Here is a 13268-nt window from a genome sequence, read left to right as displayed (position 1 = left end):
GCCCAGCTGCAGAAAGACCCACATGACGGGAGAGCTGGGAGGGGCGGGGAGAGAAAGGGCAAGGAAGACGGAGTGGGGTGAGCAAGAGAGACAGAGCAAACGTGGGGGGATGTGGACAGAAGCGCCGTCCACAAGTTGCCGTGGATGCATAAACAAGCCATGTCCAGGGTTCAGAAGTGTGCCCATTCATTCCTGCAGGGAATACTGTGACATGTGAACAGGGCCAGAAAGAAAGTGGGGTGTGTAGGGATGAAGCGACACAGAGATAAAGGAAAGCTGCTCTGTAATCCCTCTCCTGTGTTCATGGTGGCAGAGGGATGCCATAAACGCCCTGCCAGGAAACACATCCCCCATCAACTTGGCATCCTAGAAATCAGATTTTTTAAAATAGTGTCCAAAAATAATAGTTTGAGGGAAATCAGAGCTCAGTGCATAAAATCAAAGTGAACTCCATGTAAACCAAGAAAATTAATTTCTCACATCAAGGAGATGCTCTCTAAAGAGACGGTCTGTTGCAAACTCACAGCCTGTGTAATATTTTCCCTGTAAGCTTGGGGAGCAGTTAGTGGTGGAAGGAAACACACTTCTTGGACCCAGGTAGGTTGGGTGCAAAGCCAGACTTCTGGCTCCCATTCCACCTCCTCGCCTCGATCCTGGAAATCCACACACCCCCTCACCGGAGGAAGAAGTCACAGACAACAGAACGGGGCAGGGGACTGTCCCAAGGCGAGAGAGGGCCGCACTCTCCGGCTGGCTATTCCAGCTTCCCATAAAGCCCCGGGGGGGGAGGGGAGCGTATGCGTGTGTGCGTGCTCATAGCAGCCACCCCACAGCTGCCTGGCAGTACCTCCGGAAGATACGGCAGCCATCAAGGGATAAAGACCCCCATTCACAAGGGGGCCCCCTCCACCACCACCACCACCACACTCACATCGGGGCACACAACTGCCCTTCAGTCAAGAGATTCTTCAGTCAAGAGGCAGAACTTCCAAGGAAGGGAACCAAGAACTTGCTGGAGAGGCGGCCGTTTCTGCAAAAGGCCCCTCCAAGGATAAGTCCTGGCCAACTGGGGGGGGGGGTCCTCCACCCTGCCAACCACAGAATCATAAGAGTTGGAAGGGTCCACCAGGGTCATCAAGTCCAACCCCCTGCACAATGCAGGAACTTCACAAGTACCTCCCCCCCCACAATCCCAGTGACCCCTACTCCATGCCCAGAAGATGGCCAAGGTGCCCCCCCTATCATCATCTGCCTAAGGCTATAGAATCAGCATGGCTGACAGATGGCCATCTAGCCTCTGCTTAAAAACCTGCAGGGAAGGAGAGGTCACCAACCCCCGAGGAAGCCTGTTCCACTGAGGAACCGCTCTGACTGTCAGAAAATTCCTCCTAATGTCTAGATGGAAACTCTTGATTTAATATACATTTTGCCCCACCGACTGCAGCCCAATTTCCTTGCCTCAGGGGCGGGTGGCCAAAAGGAGAGCAAAAGTGACGGGTGCAAACCTCCCTCTGGAGGCACGAGGCCATTTGTTTTCATGACTGGGGACCAAGTTGGAGAGTATTCTGCTCACCCACAGGCAGCAGAATGACGACCTGCCATAGAACCCACCCAAGGGTAGCCCCCCTCCCCATTCCCAAGCGGATGCAGAAATTGGCCCAACCCCCCACCCCAAGCCCTTCCTCCAAGAGAGATCCATGCCACACCAGGAGTGGCTCGTGTGCGAAAGATGTCGAAGAGCTTCATGGATGGAGCCGGAAAGGACCTTCCTCCCCACACGGAAGAAGTCACTGACCCATCAGGGCACGCAGCAGCTCTGGGAAGTTGGGCGTCCCCCAACCTGTCACAGGGTCCCAGGAGGGGGCAGCGCAGAACCCCTGGCCCTCCACGGTGGCATCCAGGCACGACAGGTGGCACCCTTGAGTCACCTGAGAGGCAGAGGGGGAGGGATGGTGACTGAAAAACTTTCCAGGTGGACGTCTCCTTCCTCCCACAGGTCTAGCCCATGGAATACAAAGAAATGAACCCCTTTCCTCAGTAGGCTAGGAGTCTTAGACCCCGCCCCATCCAGGGTCACTGTGGAAACAACTAGGAAAGGCATCTCGGAGACACTGGCCCTGCCACAGCCATCAAAGCCATGCATCCACCTGTCCCACCGCCGTATCGTGTGCCGCTGCCCAGCCTCGTCCTGACAGGGGCCTTCTCTCCCCCAGTCCCTCTCGCCCCCCCCCCCACACACACACACACTCACATCGTAGAAGGCAGAGGAAGCCCCTTGCCTCCGGAGCCGGTAGAGCGCAGGGTTCAGGAAGCCCAAGGGGGGCCGCCCTCGCTGAAGCCGCCGGTCATTGATCAGGGCGATGACGCCCCCCACCACGGGAGTCGAGGCCTGCCACAAGAGAGGGGCAGAGTGAGGCCCGGTTGCCTGCGACAGTCCTCCGCGAGGAGCTGGGGCCGAGGGGTGAAGAGGTGGGGACACCAGGCACGCCCTCTCCCTCTCACCGAGGTGCCGGATATCCAGGGCACGGGGATGCGGTTGGTCACCACCCAGTAGTTGTCCGAAAGGGCCGCCAGGTCCGGGTAGGCTCGCCCACTGCTGTTGTAGTAGGAGGTGGGAGGCAGCTTGGGGGCGGCGCTCAGGAACTCTTTCACAGCAGCCGTCTGCATAGCAGGAGGGAAAAAACACCTGCCGGATGTGCCTGTCCTGTCAAGAGGCTGGAGGGTGCCTCGTGGGGGGGTCATCACTCTTGCTCAGGGCATGCTCACCCACCCATCGCAGGTCTCTTCGGCACCGCTCCGTCGGAGCCCAGGAGACCTGCCTGCCCTTTAAAAATCTTTTTGCGAGCATCCAGCAGAAGGCCTTGGGGCCCTGAGCGCTACAGCTCTCAGGGGGAAGGGCCCTGGCGGAAGGAAGGAAGGAAGGAAGGAAGGAAGGAAGGAAGGAAGGAAGGAAGGAAGGAAGGAAGGAAGGAAGGAAGGAAGGAAGGAAGGAAGGAAGGAAGGAAGGAAGGAAGGAACGCACCTGGTAACTCGGCATGGGGAAGATGTTGCTGAAGCCACCTCCACTGATATAGTCGACCACTTCTGCACTCACCAGGAAGGGATGCTCAAAGGCCGTCCCACCCACGGTTGTCACATAAGGGCTGTGGACACGGGAAGCAGCCTCTGAGTGAGTCCGGCCCCAGGCTCACCTGGTCTCACCCTACCCGACAGCGGCTCTTCTCCAAGGCCTCAGGCAGAGAAAGGTCTTCCCCAGTGCCTGAGATCCTTCACGGGGAGATTTATTCCTTAGTAAAATACGCCCTGACCTGGATGGCCCAAAGGCTAACCGGATCTTGTCAGAGCTCAGAAGCTAAGCAGGGTCCACCCTGGTTAGTCCTTGGATGGGAGACCCCCCAAGGAAGGCCAGGGTCGCTACGCAGAGGCAGGCAAAGGGCAAACCACCTCTAAATGTTGCTGGCCTTGAAAACCACCGCAGGGCTCGCAGCAAGTCAGCTGTGACTTGATGGCACAAAGGAAGACACACCTTTCTCTGGAGGTGGGATCCGCACACACAGAGCCCCCTTCTGCTCGCGGACTGGGGAATTTGCCGCCCCCTCCCCCTCCAGTGGCTCCAAAGGAAGAATGCGTCCCCCTCGCAGATGACTGAGGCCCATATACACACAGCCGGGAGGGGGGGGCAAACTCCATGAGAGCCCCCCACAACTCGGGTGCTTCTGGGAATAAAAGATCCCCACTTAGGCATAGGTCCGAAAGGCATTCTGTTCTTGGTGGCATCTGCTGCGGAACCTGGGCACTCGGACTCTATGGAGTGCAGAGACACCACCCCCCAACCCCCTCCCAGGAAGGGCTCTGGAGCAGAAAAGGCCTGCTGGAGAAAGACTTGCGAGTGCTTCTGGGAGTCACTTCCAAGGCCGCTGGTGGTCTTCACTGGTTCAGAAAGCATCGATGCTCCCTCTCCAGAGGCCTTCCCCACCGCAGGAGCACAGAGGGCGTGTGGCACACTGCCACCCCTTACCTGGAGGCTGGGAAACTGGGCCGGAACACGTGCTTCCCCCCGGAGACCTTCCGGCAACCTGCCCCGGAGTCACCTGGACACAGCAAAGCAGGTTCAGTGGCACCCGGCCGCGCATTTCGCAAGCATGGCTGCCCCATTACATTTCTCAGTTACTTCTTTTTAAAAACAAACAAACCCAGAAGTAGCCAAGTAGCCCTTTAAGCCTCAAACACCAGTTTCAACAAAACTGTGCATCAAATTGAGAAACTTGTGAGAGCAGCACCGACAGCCCCCCCCCCCTCAGCCAGAGCCTGAGATCAAACCCTGAGGGAGCCCAGCAGCAAAGGCTGGGAAGGGAAAGTAACCCCCCACACACCTGCACACACACATAAACCCCCAGAAGTCTCTGCACATAAGCACCAGTGGGAAGTGCGGCTGTGCCAAGGCCTGGACTGGGCTTGCCCGGGGAGGGGGCAAATGCCAGAAGGGGGGAGGGGGCAGCACCCCTGGCCCCTGCTCCTGACTCACAGACTTGATTCGACAAGGAAAAAGACGGGGGGTTGGGGTTGGCAGGGCTGCCGGGCTGCACAGGCACGCACAGTCCTTGCACAAAGCGTCCCTGGCAGAGGGTGCTGTTGGCATCGGCCCCTGCAGGACCCGTCAGGCAAGTACCTGAGGCGAAGAGGATGCTGATCCCCCGGGCGGCCGCCTTCATGAACTCCACGTTGACGCGCGCCATGTAGGCCCGCGACAGGCTGTCCTCATCGTCGCCGTAGCTGACCGTGTGCACCCAGGGCAAGGTGGAGGTGTTGCTCAGCACCAGCAGCCAGTCCAGGAAGGGCTCCTGGCTCTCGTGCCTCCCTGCAGCAGAGGAGGAAGAGGAGGAGGGGCGGCTCAGCTGGGGCCCTCCCCAGCCAGGGACAGGCCCCCACCCAGCCCCTTCACTGCTGCCCTGGGTCTCCCCCACCCTCAAAGATTCCCAGGGCAGCTTACAAGCAAGTTAATACAACCGCAGAAAAGCCTAATACGACACACACAATCACCACAACTCCAGTTGCGGCCTTGGCTTTTATTTAGGAAGGGTCTCCGCCACCTCTCCAGAGACCGGGCCTGTTTGAGACACCGCGCCACCTTCAAACAGCTCCACTGGCAGCCAGCCCGTCTCCAAGCCCAATGCAAAGTGCTGCTTAGGTCCTTTCAAGCCCTTTCCGGCCTGGGGCCCAGGTCCCTACAAGGCCGCCTCCTCTCAAAGGTCCCTGGGTCCCCAAAACGGCTGCCCTCCTCTGCCACCTCCAGGCAGTTCCCCTGTCAGAGGTGGGCCGTCTGGCATCGACTGGGGCACACAGGGCTTTTCTGTTGTAGCTCCCCCTCTGAGGGACAGGCTCCCTGAGGTGTGTGTGTGTGGGGGGGGGGGCCCACTGTGTTTAGAAAGTTCCTTAGGAGGCACATTTTATTCGCTAGCACATTTCATGGAGTATAGACTGAAGGTATTACGTAGGGGGTTGTTTGGGGTTTATATTGAATTTTTTCAATTGCACCATTTGTAATTTTGTAAGCCATCTTGAATCACTAGGAATAGATATTTTAATAAACAATCAATAAATAAACACAAAATAATACAATGAGAATGCATAAAATTATCAATATTAACCCAACAAAATAAGCAAAGAGCCCCTGAAGGGTATAAAAACAATATTCAGTCACCTAAAACAGTGTTCATAAGAAAGCCCTCAGGCTAAGATCACACCATGAAAATAACTTTTTTTAAAATCAAACCCTTCCATTAAGTCTGCGTGAAGACAACAGTTTTTGCTACCACCTAAAATACAGTAAAATACAAAAGTAATGACTACAGAAGAATTACACAACTTTAAGCTTGACAATGAGGAAATTGAAATTGTTCAAGACTTTCTATTCCTTGGCTCCACCATCAACCCAAAGGGAGACTGCAGCCAAGAAATCAGAAGGAGATTTTAGACTGGGAAGGGCAGCCATGAAGGAGCTAGAAAAGATTTTGAAGTGTCAGGATGTGTCACTGGCCACCAAGACTAGATTAATTCATGCCATCGTATTCCCTATTACTATGTATGGGTGTGAAAGCTGGACAGTGAAGAAAGCTGACAGGAAGAAAATAGATTCCTGTCCCAGTAACCACAAGGCTGGTGCAGGGGGGTTTGTTTTGCTTCTTCCATTTTTGTGACGACTTCCAAAAGGGGTGGTTTGGTTACTGGGTTGTTTTGTATGGTTTTGTTACTGTTTCTTTCATTATGGTTTTGTTTTCATAATTCTGTTTTGTTATTCCCCATTCGAAGATGCCAACCCCTTTTCTAGGATTAGTATCTTCATGGTTTCCCATCCAAATTGGACAGAATTTGTGTAAACTGCAGTACTCCCCTAGGACAGCCACACTGCCAAATTCCAGACATACAGAATCAAAGAGTCCCAAATTGTTGAGGGAAAGGAAGTCTGTGGGAGAACTGATAGGAAAGATTCCAGACACGCAGAGACGGACGGCAGCGCGCAGCGAGGGAGTTCGGCACCACAGCCACGTAGCTTGAAAAACAGCACAAGGAAGAGGCAGACTGGCACGGCAAGGGCACTCGGTGGCACAAGGAGGGGAAGGCAGCTGGGCAGGCAGAAGCAGGAGAACCCTGAGGAAGATTTACTTGGACGGTGGATAAGGGTCAGAGAGCCGCAGGCAAGCAAGGGCTGACAAACTGCGTGGGAGAGAGGAAGTCAAAATCCCACCCCATATCCTTCAGGAGTGTAATCCTAGTGGCTACAGCTTGCAGTCAATCTAGAAAGCCCAGACCCCTCTCTCTCCCCACTCCCCAAAAGGAACACAACTGATGCCCTGATGAGGAAAATGCCGGCTGTCTGGCAAAAGCGAACCTGGTTGAGCCAGAGAAAGGTAGGACGGCAACAACAGAAGACCAGAAGGAAAAAGAAAGCATGGATTTTTTTCATTATAGGACATGTATTTATTTATTAAAACATTTATATCCCACCTTTCCCAACGGTTTAAGGTGGCTTAGATGATGAATTTGTTCCGTTTTCGTACTAACACCCTGTTTTCTTAACTGTTGAAACTAAGAACAAAAGAAACATCGAGTACAGCTACCTGCATTGCTGAAGACCCAGGTAGAGATGTTGGCTCCTGTGCTCATGAGATACTCCACGTCCAGACTGGCTTCCAGGCCAGCCTTGCCTTGCCCCTGGCGCCCAACAACCTGATCGACGCTGGAGCGGTGCGGGAAGCCTCCCCCAAAGAGACTCATGAATTCGGCCAGGTCAGCCTGGTGGAAGTATTGCTCGAGGAACTGGAGGGGGGAAGAAGAGCCGTGTGAGTGTTCCCGGGGACAAGGCGGCTCCCAGCGCTGCCACCCACAGGCGTGGCTGGAGACCTCCTGACCTGAGGCAGAACGTGACACTTCAGGAACTGCCCTCATCTACAAGGGCGCCACCGTTCTGATCGCATCCACCCTCGCACATAATCCTGCAAGGCAGGCTAAACCAGGTGCATCCAACTGAGCAAGGAATGTCCTGGCTGCATCAGCCCCGGCAGCATTCAGGATCACCTAGCCAAGGCAGGGCTCGAGGGCTTGGCCACTCTTTCCCGGAGGGCTGGAGACACGCTGCTCCACCCCCTGGCCTTTCACTTCTGGGGCTCCACACAGTTCTCCTTCCTCTCCCAGGCGATTTAACAGGCAGACAAAACTTGTGCTGTGTGGCGGCTGGAGGGCTGGACTATGGCTGGGGAGACCCAGGTTCAAACCGCCCAGGGCTGAGAGGCTCAGGTGGTGGCCCGTCAGCACCTCTCGGTGTTGTGTAAATCTGTGCAGTCATAGAATCACTGAGTTGGAAGGGGCCAGACAGGCCATCCTGGTCCAACCCCCTGACCCATGCAGGATCAGCCTAGAACATCCCCAGCAAGTGTTCGTCCAGCCGCTGCTTGAAGACTTCCATGGGGGGTGGGGAGCTCACCATCTCCCACTGTTGAACTACTCTCACGATAAAAAAATGTTTCCTAATACCCAGCTGGTCCCTTTCCACCCGTAATTTAAACCCAATGATAAGGGCTGTGCCGTGTGGCCACTGGAGTTTAATGAGGCAGCCCTTCCCAGTCTCTTCCCAATTTCTAGAAACACTGAAGCCCTACCCCCTCCCACACACACACACACACACAGCCCCGGCTGTTTGGACTCTGCCGGTCACTGGCCATCCAAACTTTGAAAGTGGTGGGGGGGGAGAGTTGTGCCGCACAGGAAACTGCTCTGCTGCGGCTCCTGCTCCAACTGCTCTAAGGGCTGCCGGCTTCGCCCTTTTCAACTGTGCGGTTCCGAGGAGCTGCCACGGGAGACCTTTCGGAAGCCTCTGACAGCTGCTGCCTCAGTCGCTCCTGGCTACTTCGAGAAAAACAGAGAAAAAAACCTCCTGAAGCAGTAAAAAGGGGCTGTTGTTACCTGGGCACAAGCTTGGCTGTTGTTGGCTGCTGCCCCCACATCGCCCTCGGTCAGATTGTAGCGTTTGCGGATCACAGCCGGCGTCACGCCCAGGTGGAAGGAGGACCGCACCGCCGGCCAGGGCAGCACCTTCTCCGTGCCCCAGCCCCGAACGACTGCCTTCCTGTCCGCTGGAAACCGGTGGAGGCCCCCCACTGGGAATTGGGGCAGACAAAGACGCACTTCGGACACCGGGCCTCCCACACCAGCCTTGCTGCAGCCAAGAGCTCAGACCGGCCGGCAAACGCCTCCGCCGGCAAGGGGCTCCAGCAGGCCCCTCCCCTCCCCTGGGAGCATTCCCAAGAGAGGGACGCAGACCTCCCGAACTATCCTCCATCCAGGCTGGGGGGAACTGGGTGAAAGGGCAGGGCTAGGGGGTCTCCCGCAGCCCCTCCCTCTTGCCCAGCCCCTCCGTACCGAACTCCACGTGCTCCGCCAGCTCCTTCTGCAAGGTGTACGGGAAAGGAGACCTCACAGCACTGCGCTCGCCATTCCTGTAGCGGTGGAACTGGGCGCCCAAGAGGAGCTGCTCAGCCACACTGCAGAGAGAAGCGGCACCAGGATCATTTGCCATTCCCACCTCTTTGCTATTCCCACCACCCTCCCCCACCCAGCCTGCCCGACTCACTTTGCTGGCATCAGGCACTGCAAGAAATCCCCGGTGTGCACCGTCTGGCAGTCTTGGATGCCGTAAGCCTCCAGCCACTTGTGAACGGTGTCCAGCGCCAGGGAGGATGGCTTGACCAACGCTTGCACCTCTTCCAGCGTCAGGAACTGCCCTGGAAGGCAACGTGCGCGAGAGGGCAGCTCTTCTCCCAGTCCTCAGTTTCCTTCCCAGCACAGCCCCAAAGGCAGCGCTCTCCCCTTGAATCCTCCCAACACACACACACACACACCCTGGAGCCAAAGAGAGTGCCCAGGGCGGCCAGAGCTCTCCCTTCAGCTCCCTGGCAGGACAGGCGTTTGGGTCTGGCTCTCCCATGGCTGAATTTAGCAGCCAGACAGAAACATCACCTCTTGGACAGAGGTTTGCGGAGGTAGCTCAAATCCTCATTCATCACCCGGGGGAACGGGTGAGCCCAGCACAGAGGGCCCCCACCCCACCCCCAATGCTGCTCCAAGACCAACAGCCTCTGGACAGGGAAGATCTGCGGCTCATCATCAATTGATCAAGCACAGAGCTGGATTTAATGTTAAATTTATTGACTTCCTCTATCTCCCTCCTTTCTCCTGAATGGGGACACAAAGCATTTGGACACGCCTCCATTTTATTCTCACAACAACAACCCTGTAAGGTAGACCAGGCTGAGAGTGTGTTCCATGGCCCAAGACCCCGCACCGGCATCCTTCTGTGGCAGTGTGGGGGTTCAAACACGGCCCTCCCAGATCCGAGTCCAACACTCAAACCACCACACAGCTCGGTCTTTACACACTCAAGTTATATTTGACTGGGAAGGCCTGTGACCTCCTGGTACCCGTTACGAAAGGGGCAAAGCAGCCTGTTGCCTGCATGCAGCAGCCAGGTCCATCCTGGGAGCGGCACAGATTTAAGGAATTCCCACGCTGCCTCTCTAGAATCCTTCCAGGTAGCTTTCAAGTAACAATACTATGCAATCACACGCACGAAAAATTATCACTGCTGCAACATGCCAAGGACATAACCCCACCCCTCAGTATCCTGAAAAATATCCATAAAATAGGCCTCCGTCCAGAAGAAGAAGAGCTAAAAAGATAAATCCTTTCAGTTGAAAGAGCATGTGAAGTAAGCACCGTAATATCCAGAGGTGCACTGCCACTGAACAGAGGTGCCATTCAACTACAATGGCTACCAGCCATGGACAGATCTCTCCTCCACAGCCATAGCCCCACCCGGGAGCTTGTTTATTTCCTTCACATGTTCGGGACCTGGTGACTAGCTATGGCGAAGAAGGGCTCCCTGCCACCCTTCAAGGTCCTTGAGCGCCCCCGTGTCCCCCCTCCGGCCTAATGGGGACGCTCCTCAGCCCACATCAGCCTTTCCTTGCCAGAAGGGTTCCCTGGCCCCTTGATCGCGTTTGCTACGCCCACCCTGCACAGCCCCTTTTTTTCTTCTCCTCCTCCTCGAGGGGCGGAGACAGGCTCCCTCCAGGCCCAGCCCATCAGCAGAGAGCCTCCTTGAGTCAGAGCATAAAGTCTGGATGCAGCCAGCACCTTCAAGGCTTCACGATGTCGGGGGTCATCCTGAAACCTTCCCTAACCACCCCCAGGCACAGAACCAGCCTTTCCCACTGTTGCCACATGACAACTTCCACGGCTCCGTTGCAGCTGCTGCTGGTCCCGCTGACTGAAGGATGCCGGGGGCAGGATGCCGGGGGGGGGGGGGTTCCTGCTGAGCACACACGGCCTATCTCCTGCTGCAACTCAAGTGTGCGGATCAGCAGGAGACGCTGTAGGCCAAGCAAATTATTTCACAGCTTCTAGGACGGTTGCTGTCCTGGCTGGAGACGGGAGGCGCGACTGACTGAGGGTTCAAGAAAATTCCCCCTCACCAGACAGAGAACTCAAATTCATCAGACATTCAGGCGTCTCTCTACTTTTGCACGGTGGCACAGTTGAAAGAGGGCTTGAGTCAAAAGGGGCACGGAGGAACCAGCCACCCAGTCAAGAGCCTCCACTAGTCGCTCACGCCAGGGTTTGTTGCCTGCAGGCAAACTGGTGCGTTTTCAACATGTGTCTTCAAAACGCCTTTGCACTCTCCCAAGCAGGAAGCCAGACAGGCACGCCAGACAGAAGGAAGCCAGCCTGCCTGCCGCTCTCCACAGGACTCCTTTCTGAGCATGGCTGACCCAGTATCATCAGCACCCGAGGCCTTTGGACAGGCTCCTCCATAAGGTGGGAACTGTGTGCGGGGAGGCAGGCAGGCTCCAGACAGGAGAGGATCCGAACCATCTAAACTAGCGACCACCGGCAGCATCTAATTAAAGCTTGCAGGACTCAAAATATGTTGGGTTACCTGCTAAAACTGTGCCAAGAAGAGACCCCCCGCCCCAGGTCTGCTGGTCGAGAATTCCAGGCTATTTATCTGATTTTCATTTGGAAAAGTCCTGCCAGATTCAGAATCAGCTTGCCGGCTGCCCTCAAAGCTCCAGCGACAGCCAGCAAACCTCGTTCCACCAGCGAGCAGCCAGAAGCCGCCGGGAAAGTCCACAAACGTGGGCACAAAGGCCACGTTTGCCACTGGCGTTGCCCTTCTGTAACTGGCATTCTGAGCGACGCTGCCCCTGGACATGACTGCCCGTGGCCATCTCCACATCTGGAAGCAGAATCCTTGTGCGCTCCTTCCTGGTTGCACAGGTCAGGCAAAGTCAGATCCTCACTCAGGCACATTCCTGCTTAATTGTTCGACCTGCGACTACTACGCAGCCTTATCTGCCGCCTGCATAATTTGCCCGGGGAACGCCGCCTTCTCTTGTGATGTTGCAACAGCCACACACGACCACAGTCTTTAGAACCTGAACCCATGGCAGGCAGACGGGCAGCACGGGCAGCACGCAGCCCTGACTGCCAGAGCTGCCCTCCCTCCTGCTGGGAGCCCCAAGGGCGGAGGCGGCTGCCCCTCGCCTGCTCCCAAAGCGCTGCTGGGGCGGGCCCTTCTCGGAAGAGCCCAGGAGCAGCAGCAGCCCCTGCCTGCCCCGCCAGGCCTTTCTCAGTGTGGGGCGCCCAGAGGCGGCCTGGCATAGCCGCCCGAGCGGTGGGGCAGGCCCCCCGACGGCCCGGGTTTGAATCCCCGTCCCTGCCAGGGCCGCTTGCTGGGCAGCCGTGGGTCTGCCTCACAGGGCTGTGGTTGCTGTGCCGGAAAGCAGAGGCGGAGGCGAGCAGGCGGAGGTGGCCCGCCTGGTTGGGCGGGCAGCGGGGGGCCACTCACCGTAGCGGGGGGAGTCCGGGCGGGAGAGGCGCTCCACCAGGCGGGCCAGGCGGGCCGGGCGCTGCTGCCGCAGGGCGAAGGTCAGGCTCAGCGTCTCCGAGGGGGCCACCCGCCCCACCGGCCGCCACCCGTCCGGGACCCTGCGGGGGGGAGAAGGGGGAGGAGGAGGGGGAGCGGGCAGCGGCAGCCGCCCCCCCCCCCGGCCTCAAGCGGCCCACCAGCGCCCCCCGCCCGCCCCGCCCCCGAGTGGCCGGGCGCCCCCTTACCGGAAGGGCTGGTCGGGCTCCGGGCTCCGTCCGTCGGGGCTGTGGCGAGGCGAAGGCGAAGGCGCGGCGCCGGCCAGGCGGGGGTCGGGGCCGGGGCCGGGGTCGGGGCGGGGGCCGGCCAGCAGCAGCAGCAGCAGCAGGAGCAGCCTGGCCGCGCACCGGGGAGGGAGGGAGGAAAAGGGAGAAGGGGGCGCTCAGCGGCGGCCGGGGCTGCGCGGCGCTGCCCCGAGGGAGAGAGGGAGGGAGGGAGACCCCACCCCCGCACCCCCGCACCCCCGCTCCCCGCGCCAGCCCCGTCGGGTACCGGAGAGGCGGCGGCAGCGCCATGGCCAAAGCCCTCTCGGTGCGCCTCTCTCGCTACGACGGCAGGGAAGGAGGAGCCGCTCACATGACGGCGGGGGGGGCGGGGGGGCGGGCGCCGTCACGTGGCTCTTCGCCCGCCCCCTGCCCCCCCCCAGGCGCGGGGCTGGGCTTTTCCGCCCGCCGCTCCGTCTCCCTCCCTCCCCCTCCCCGCCGAGCGCCGCCGACGGAGCGGACGCCTGGCGCGGGGGAGGGCGGCTTGGGCGGCTCAGCTGGCCCCCGCAGGAGGAGGAGGAGGC

The 13268-nt window shown here is 58.1% G+C and overlaps 1 protein-coding gene across 1 annotated transcript; it reads right to left on the bottom strand.

Annotated features, from left to right (window-relative positions):
- Positions 1-1787: 1787 nt before the first annotated feature.
- TPP1 (tripeptidyl peptidase 1) lies at positions 1788-12996 on the bottom strand. Its single transcript, XM_056858759.1, has 13 exons — positions 12935-12996; positions 12670-12816; positions 12404-12543; positions 9128-9278; positions 8917-9038; positions 8461-8654; positions 7119-7317; positions 4670-4858; positions 4019-4091; positions 3023-3143; positions 2503-2661; positions 2252-2389; positions 1788-1928 (listed from the first exon to the last, which is right to left on the bottom strand). Exons 1-13 carry the CDS (start codon positions 12994-12996, stop codon positions 1788-1790), a joined length of 1836 nt encoding a protein of 611 aa, XP_056714737.1.
- Positions 12997-13268: the final 272 nt, after the last annotated feature.

The sequence above is a fragment of the Euleptes europaea genome, chromosome 12, assembly GCF_029931775.1.
Source record: "Euleptes europaea isolate rEulEur1 chromosome 12, rEulEur1.hap1, whole genome shotgun sequence".
NCBI lineage: Eukaryota > Metazoa > Chordata > Lepidosauria > Squamata > Sphaerodactylidae > Euleptes > Euleptes europaea.
The sequence above is the reverse complement of the archived record's forward strand: the minus strand, read 5'-3'. Positions and strand labels throughout refer to the sequence as shown.

Coding starts and splice junctions, on each gene's coding strand:
- TPP1 (XM_056858759.1), bottom strand. CDS start 12,996: ATGGCGCTGCCGCCGCCTCTCCGGTACCCGACGGGGCTGGCGCGGGGA. Junction 8,655..8,916: donor GGCGGAGCACGTGGAGTTCG/GTACGGAGGGGC, acceptor CCCAATTCCCAG/TGGGGGGCCTCCACCGGTTT. Junction 3,144..4,018: donor CCCAGTTTCCCAGCCTCCAG/GTAAGGGGTGGC, acceptor CCGTGTCCACAG/CCCTTATGTGACAACCGTGG.